Source organism: Rosa rugosa, chromosome 4 (assembly GCF_958449725.1).
Source record: "Rosa rugosa chromosome 4, drRosRugo1.1, whole genome shotgun sequence".
NCBI classification, from domain to species: Eukaryota; Viridiplantae; Streptophyta; class Magnoliopsida; order Rosales; family Rosaceae; genus Rosa; species Rosa rugosa.
The window spans coordinates 46,076,733-46,084,442 of NC_084823.1; the positions used below are offsets into that span (position 1 = coordinate 46,076,733).

The following is a 7,710-nucleotide window of genomic DNA, read 5'->3' on the forward strand; positions in this document are numbered from 1 at the left end:
TTTAGATGGAGAAGACAGAGTTGATGGGTAGGCTTCAAACTTTGTTATATCAAGATGAGTCTTTTTGGCGTCAACGTTCCAAAGTCATGTGGCTCAAGGAGACCGGAATACGGGTTTTTTTCATCGTAAAGCTCAAAATAGGAAAGGGAAAAATATGATCCAGGGCCTTTATGATGGAGAGGGGCAGTGGAGGGAGGACGATGCTGGTATTGAGGAAGTTGTTACATCCTACTTTGCTACAATGTTTCAGGCATCAGAGGTGGATTTCGAGGCTGTTCATAAGACGTTGGAAGTTATCCAACCTTGTGTGACTCAGGAGATGAATGATCAGCTTTGTGCCCCATATACTATGGATGAGGTTTGTTTCGCTCTTTTTCAAATGTACCCCACAAAATCACCAGGGCCAGATGGGATGCCCCCTTTATTTTTTCAGAAGTATTGGGAGATTATTGGGGCAGAGGTGTTTGAGGCAGTTAATAGCTTCTTACAAACAGGACAACTTCTTCGGCAAATCAATTTCACACACATTTGTCTTATACCAAAGGTCAGTACACCGGAACACATGTCCGATTTGAGGCCCATTGCATTGTGTAATGTCATTTATAAGATTTGCTTGAAGGTTATTGCAAACAGATTGAAGATTGTGCTACCAAAAGTAATTTCCCCGTTTCAAAGTGCTTTTGTTCCTGGGCGACTAATTACGGATAATATTTTGGTGGCTAACGAGATTGCCCACTATGTGCATAATAAAAGGGATGGCGATGATGGTTTTATGGCTTTGAAGTTAGACCTCAGCAAGGCATATGATCGAATGGAATGGATCTTTTTAAGGATAGTGATGGAGCGTTTTGGTTTTGCTCGGAATTGGATTGATACAGTTATGCAATGTGTGTCTTCTGTCCGGTATTCTTTTTTGATTAGGGGGAAGCCCAGGGGCCATGTGTGTCCTAGTCGTGGGTTACGGCAGGGTGATCCCCTTTCACCATATTTGTTTCTCATTGGAGCAGAGGGTTTTTCAGCTTTGTTGCAACGGAAACAACACTTGGGGCTGTTACCGGGAATTGAGGTATGTGGTAATGCTCCTTCAATAAATCACTTATTATTTGCTGATGATAGTATGATTTATGCACATGCTTCTTTGGAGACATGCTACGAATTACAGGATGTTATAGACCTATTGGAGAGCTTCTGGACAGCTGGTTAATTTTGAGAAGAGTTCAGTAGCCTTTAGTAAGAATGTTCCAGTAGAGATGCTGGAGGAGGTTTCTAGTTGCCTGGGGGTGCAGGTTGTTGAGGTCCATGAGAAGTACCTAGGTCTCCCTACTTATGTTGGACGAAAGAAGACGGCTACTTTTCAGTATATCAAGGATAGGTTGGCGAAGAAGTTATCAGGTTGGCAAGGGAAAATGCTGAGTGGTGCAGGAAAAGATATACTTATACGGGTAGTGGTGTCAGCTTTACCTACATATGCAATGAGTGTGTTTCAACTGACAAAAAATTTCTGTGAAGATATGGAACAAATGTGTGCTAGATTTTGGTGGGGAAGTACTCTTGATAAGAGGAAAATTCATTGGAAGACTTGGCAAGCATTGTGTAATCCAAAGGAAGCTGGGGGGCTTGGTTTTAGAAGTCTTTCTAATTTTAATGAAGCAATGTTGGCTAAACAAGTATGGCGGGTGATTACTAATCCTTCCTCGCTGGTGGCTCGTCTGTATAAGGCGAAGTATTTCCCGGATGGCTCTTTTTGGGATGCTCCAGTTCATGATTCTCCTTCCTACTCATGGAGAAGTATTTTCTCGACTAGAGAGTTGCTAAAGGAGAGTAGTTGTTGGCAGATTGGAGATGGTAGAGATGTTGGGGTTTTTTTTTTCTGTTAATTGGGTCCTGACATTGCCTGCAGGGAAACCTCTACGGACGGAGTTGGCTCAAAGTGAGGTCACTATGGTACAAGATCTGATCTTAGACACGGGGTTGTGGAATGTGGCTAAGATTGGGAGGTTGTTTCCAGTATTGGAGGCGGAGAGAATTATTAGTATACCGTTAAGTCGACGGGTGGGGGCAGATAGGGTGGTTTGGAGGTTAACAAAGGATGGTAAGTTTTCAGTTAACTCTGCTTATCGTCGTTCTTTTTCTAATTCTTTGAGCTCCACTTCTTTTCTTACTTCGATGGGATCTGCTCTCTGGAAGAAGGTGTGGAAGGTTGCTATTCCAAATAAAGCTAAGGTTCATGTTTGGAGGGTTTGTTGGGATATCTTGCCATCTCTTGGTAAGTTGGAGTCGAGAAGAGTGCAGCTGGACTCTGTTATGTGTGTGCTGTGTGAGGAACATATTGAGTCAACTCTACATCTTTGTAGGGATTGACCTTTTACTCAAGAAGTTTTGAAGTCCAATGCTGTTCTTAGGCAAGTGTGCTACAGTCCTCAGTTGGATGGTAGTGATTTGTTCCAGTGGATGAGTTCTTGTGCGAATGATTTGTCACCGATCAGGTTTGGGGATTTGCTCTTTCTTTTGTTCAGTGTGTGGAAGGAGAGGAATGACCGAGTTTGGCACCAGAAGAAACAGGGGACGGGTGATGTGGTTATTGGTGCTATGACTCGTTTACATGAGTTTCGTTTCCATAACATGAAAGAGAGTGGTAGTACAAGTCGAAGCAATAGAGTGCCTCGCTGGAAGGCTCCACCGGTGGGGATTTTGAAGATTAATGTTGACGGGGCCTTTAATCATGTTACCCGTAAAGGTGGTGTGGGTTTTGTTATCCGAAATGAGTTGGGCGTTATGCTGGCAGGAGGTGCTTGCCCTCTAAGTGGTTTGTTATCGGCGGAACACAGGGAGGTCTTAGCTTGCCAGAAAGCACTTGAATTTGCCGTGGCTCATGCCTTTTTACCTGCGATTCTGGAAACAGACGCATTGGAAGTCCAACGCCAATTGAATGCAGTTGTGGAGATTAATACTTCCGTGCTGGGAAGGGTTTATGAAGATTTGGTGCTCCTAATGGCATCTCAACCTTCTGTGTCTGTCGCTCATGTTGGCAGGTTGGGCAACACTGTTGCTCATAGTTTAGCAGCTTATGCTTGTAGTTTGCAGCAGGACTGCTTTTATTTCTCTGCTCCGTCTTTTCTCTTAGCTGCAGTAGCAGCTGAACTTTGCATTGTGTAATTCTTTTGCTATTTCAATAAAGGGCTGACATATTTTCTCGCAAAAAAAAAAAGGTGCACTGAGTTTTTTAGGTATTCAGAAAAGTGAATTGGAGGTTTAATAAGTAAGAGATGTCCAAATATCAAACTTTGAGCTCCAACTAAAACCACCCTTTAAGAAATACCAAAAACGCCTCAAAAATTAAATAATTGCATACGTGGCGAATGATCATCGGACAGTTCGATAATCCAAATCGTCGAACTGCCTTACCAAACATCTTCTGCTGGGAGAATCCTGGTCACGTGAGAGTCACGCCTCTCTATAACCCAAAATGTTAGGTGGTCGCCCATGGATGGTCTAGATTCCACCAGCCCAGACCATGAATATTCAAGAAGATTCAGCCACATATTGTAAACCATAAACTTAGCCAATATATATACAAATATATTAAACATATACAAATACTGAAAATGACACGTGGCATTACCAGCACGTCACTTCGATCCTGATTAATTTTCAACTAATACCCTCAAGATTGTGACGGATATTAACTAATTAACTTAGCAGCTAAGCCTTTTTTGCATGAGCCAACGCATTTTCCAAAGTCCAATTTAGTCCCACCCCTACATGTCGGCATACGATTGGGCCAATCTACGTCACCCGCATACCACGTGTTACAATCGCAGGAGTCAATACCAAGGCGTAGCAAATCGGACGGCAATGACTCATAGATTTTTATTTATTTAATTTTAAAAACGAAGAGGCGGTACCGGCTATAGCTTAGTGTGTGGGGTTTAACCTACTATATAATCGCCACAGATAAAGGAAAGAGAGAGAAAGAGTGACTGAGACTCTGAGAGAGCTTTGGTTTCATAAAAAGAGAAAACGAAATTATAAAAGGAAAAAAAACATCCAGAGAAGCGTTTCGAAACGCCAACGCCAGGGGGGGTTTAGGGATTCGATTCGTTTCGTTTCGTCTCGTCTCGTCTGTGTGTGTGTTTTGAATTTTGGAGGCTATGGCGGATGAGCATAAGGAGGAAGTGAGGGCGGAGTCGTTGGTGGAGAAGATCGAGGAGAAGATCCATGGCCACCACGATTCGCCGGCGCCGGAAGTCGTGCGCGAGAAGAGCGGCGGCGTTTCGCCGAGTTCGATGAAGGACAAGGTTTACAGGATCTTCGGCAGGGAAAAGCCTGTGCATCATGTCATTGGTGGTGGAAAGTGTAAGCTTCGTGATCCTTTAGTATTTCTTTTAAGCTCTATCGTGAACTGGATTTTCCGATTTCCGATTTCGGATTTCGGATTTGTTTGGAATCGTTCGGTTGTAGAGTAACTGTATTAGAGGAATAGGTCTAGCTAAACAGTACTTGGAGATTTTAGTAGCTGAAATGGTATGCATTTAGATTCTTTGTTCCGATGGATCTAGATCTGGTGAATGAAGCTTGTGGCTTTGAGTTATCAGTTCTAATTTCTAAGAAAAGAATAAAATTTGCTAAAGCTTTGGTTTGGTACTGGAAAAAGGTTCACTCTTTAGCCTTTTCAGTTTCTTTAATCGAACCAAAGGCTCTGAATTGTAATTTTTTTTTTTTGGTGGTTATTTTGCTATTGATGAAAATATTTGAGTACTTTGGTTTAATTTTCATCATGTATTGTGTTGCAAAGTATTTGAATTTTGTTGTCTAATGATATGAATCTTATGACGCAGTGGCTGATGTTTTCCTGTGGAGGGATAAGAAGCTGTCGGGAGGTATTCTTGGTGGAGCAACAGTGATGTGGGTTCTCTTTGAATTGCTTGAATACCACCTGCTCACTTTGGTCGCGCACCTCTTGATTGTTGCGATAGCAGCATTCTTCTTGTGGTCCAATGCTTTAACATTCATTAACAAGTATGTCACTGTTTTTTTCTTTTACGGTTGTGGATGGGATAGTCTCGATTTCATCTGTTTGAAATGATTTACTTAGCTTCAATTGCGGCTTGCAGGTCTCCACCCAAGATTCCAGATATTCAAATTCCAGAGAAGCCGTTTCTACAGATTGTCTCTGCAATTACATTTGAGATCAACCGGGCTCTTGTTGTCATCAGGGATATAGCTTCAGGGAAGGATCTGAAGCAGTTCCTCTCTGTATGTTTGCTGCTCTCTTGTGCTATTTCTTTTCATTTTCAGTTGGTGTTGTTGGTTAAGATAAAATTACGATTATATTCATATTATTTTTTGAGACATAATATTACTGTATTACTGAATTGAATGTGTATCTTTTGGTACACTAAGGCGATTGCTGGTCTATGGATTGTGTCTATCTTGGGAAAGTCTTATAACTTCTTGACTCTGGTTTACATAGGTAAGGACATTACAAATGTGTGTATTAGTTATGGCCAATACTTCTATCTGTGTCTTGTTCTGACTTACCTTCTGGTTGAATCATCTTTTACCTGCAGCAACTGTGTTGCTGTTCTCAGTGCCTGTGTTCTATGAGAAATATGAGGATAAGATCGACCCACTTGCAGAGAAGGCTATGTTTGAGATCAAGAAGCAGTATGCCGTATTTGATGCAAAGGTTCTAAGTAAGATTCCTAGGGGGGCATTGAAGAACAAGAAAATATAGGGTTCACTGCAGCTGGTTCTATTTGCTGACATATATATGGTAGATGTGTTTTGCCAGGATTTGTGAAATTTTATCCATGATCGGTTAGAATCTGTGTTCCTTTTATCTTGTTCTTTCAATCTCTTGGATGAATATGTCGATTTTTCCGTACTTGTTTTGATACACATGATAATTTGTACCATGTTCATGGATGTTTCTCTATGAGTGACCTGGTATTCATATTGGTACATTTCATATTAATGAGTATTCTGTACATTAGGTTCAGCTTCTCAAATTTATGGTGATTTTGTCTCCAGTACTAGTGTTTTGCTTGAAGTGTGTGCTTGCAATGATTCTATTAGGATCCCAAATAGGCAGGTGCACTATCCTGGGTATGTTGCGAGGCTAATCGCTCTATATTACCTTTGTGAAGAGGGCAAAAACCTAGGCTATAGTTCCAAGGACTAGTAAGATCCTTCTAGGCCGATGATCCAGGAAAGTAACTATTCGGGCTCTGATCACGTGACCAAACATGGGAGCCTAAGTAAGGAAAACAAATTAGGGATAATGATAAAAAAGGTCATTTTAAAGTGTCTTATTATAATCTAGGTATGACAAATGTCCCCATGATAATTAAGGTCACGCATTAACTATCCAACACTAAAAATAACAATATTTACGAAAACTGCCATCGGCAGCTATCTCTCTCCCTCAAGCCCGTCTCAACCCTCATCAACTGCTCCTCCTGCTCCTCCTCCTCCTCTCTCTCTCTCTCTCTCTCTCTCTCTCTCTCTCTCTCTCTTCTCCTCCTCCTCCACACATACACAGACCTCGAGAGAGTGTGAAAGGCGAAGAACAACGCGTCGTTGGGATCTACTCTACTCTGAGATCAATGTTGGAGCGTCTCGAGGATCCGAAAACCCAAACTCAAGCTTGGATCTTCCTCTCCGACCTCCATAGGCGCCGGCGACTCACCGGTGGTCTGACCGGAATGCCGAGCAACGATGACGGGGAAGGCGAAGCTGAAGAAGCATGTGGTGATGGAGATCCAGGAGAAGATCGACGCGTCTACGACAAATCGCCGAAGCGGGAAGGCCGGAGTCGCTGACCGGACCGAGTAGGAAAAAGGCGGACACGCCAAGTACGAGTGCCCTCACTCCAAGATAACGGCGTTGGACGTAACGTCGAGGCACCGCGACTCGAAGCATCCGAAGAATCTAAGATGTCCAACTGAAAAGAATTGGCCCAAAATGGTACCATGGTGTTCGCCAGCATGGCTTGATAATGGGGTGTTCTGTAACAGGCGTTAAGCCTGCATTGGGGATTCCCCTTTAGAGGTAGTTTGATTTCGAGAGCTCTATTTTGACTTTATTATGGATAATTATCATTACTCTTCTGAGTTGATTCCTTATTAGTTTATAGCCTTTAGATTTTATGTTTATGGATGCATATAAATATCAACTCTGATGCAATCAGAAACTGGTGGTGGGTATTGGTGGAGGTGTGGACTGGATGATGATGATGATGATGATGTATATTAGTGTTCTCATGCCTATGATAATCAAGATGATGATTAATGTTTCAGCTGCTTTAATCTTCTTTTCCTTGATGCTTTTTGGTATTACTGATTTTGATTATTAATGAATGAACAGCTCATGCTGGTGTGTTCAGCATCATCACATTATAATTTTAGTCCGCTCGCAGCGTTCTGCTTCCAAAAATTATTGCTATGTTGTTAGCCTAGCATATGAAAATACATTGTGGTCGTGTTCGATTTTATATGCTTTTTAGCTTTGTAATTCTGTAGAGTGGATCATAGTTATATACTCATGCCTGATATGAACTATGCCTCCACTGTTAGTAGACTATATAATTTACTATTGTCTTGTCAAAGATTATAGAAAAGTTCATCTTTTTAGGTAGCATGGGATGAGCTAGATCTGCTCCAAAATGTGAGATGTGTTCGTCTGAGCCATCGCCAGCAAAAACACCAG

The 7,710-nt window shown here is 41.9% G+C and overlaps 1 protein-coding gene across 1 annotated transcript; it reads left to right on the plus strand.

Moving 5' to 3' along the window:
• The first annotated feature begins 3,961 nt into the window (after positions 1–3,961).
• LOC133745918 (reticulon-like protein B2) lies at positions 3,962–5,977 on the plus strand. Its single transcript, XM_062174077.1, has 5 exons — positions 3,962–4,356; positions 4,839–5,019; positions 5,115–5,256; positions 5,404–5,473; positions 5,571–5,977. Exons 1-5 carry the CDS (start codon positions 4,152–4,154, stop codon positions 5,735–5,737), a joined length of 765 nt encoding a protein of 254 aa, XP_062030061.1. The 5' UTR covers positions 3,962–4,151; the 3' UTR covers positions 5,738–5,977.
• Positions 5,978–7,710: the final 1,733 nt, after the last annotated feature.

What these genes read in the sequence shown, in the direction of transcription:
- LOC133745918 (XM_062174077.1), top strand. Translation starts at nt 4,152, where the DNA reads ATGGCGGATGAGCATAAGGAGGAAGTGAGGGCGGAGTCGTTGGTGGAG. An exon ending in GCTTTAACATTCATTAACAA is followed by an intron (nt 5,020 to 5,114) that starts GTATGTCACTGT and finishes TGCGGCTTGCAG; the next exon opens with GTCTCCACCCAAGATTCCAG. An exon ending in CTTGACTCTGGTTTACATAG is followed by an intron (nt 5,474 to 5,570) that starts GTAAGGACATTA and finishes TTTTACCTGCAG; the next exon opens with CAACTGTGTTGCTGTTCTCA.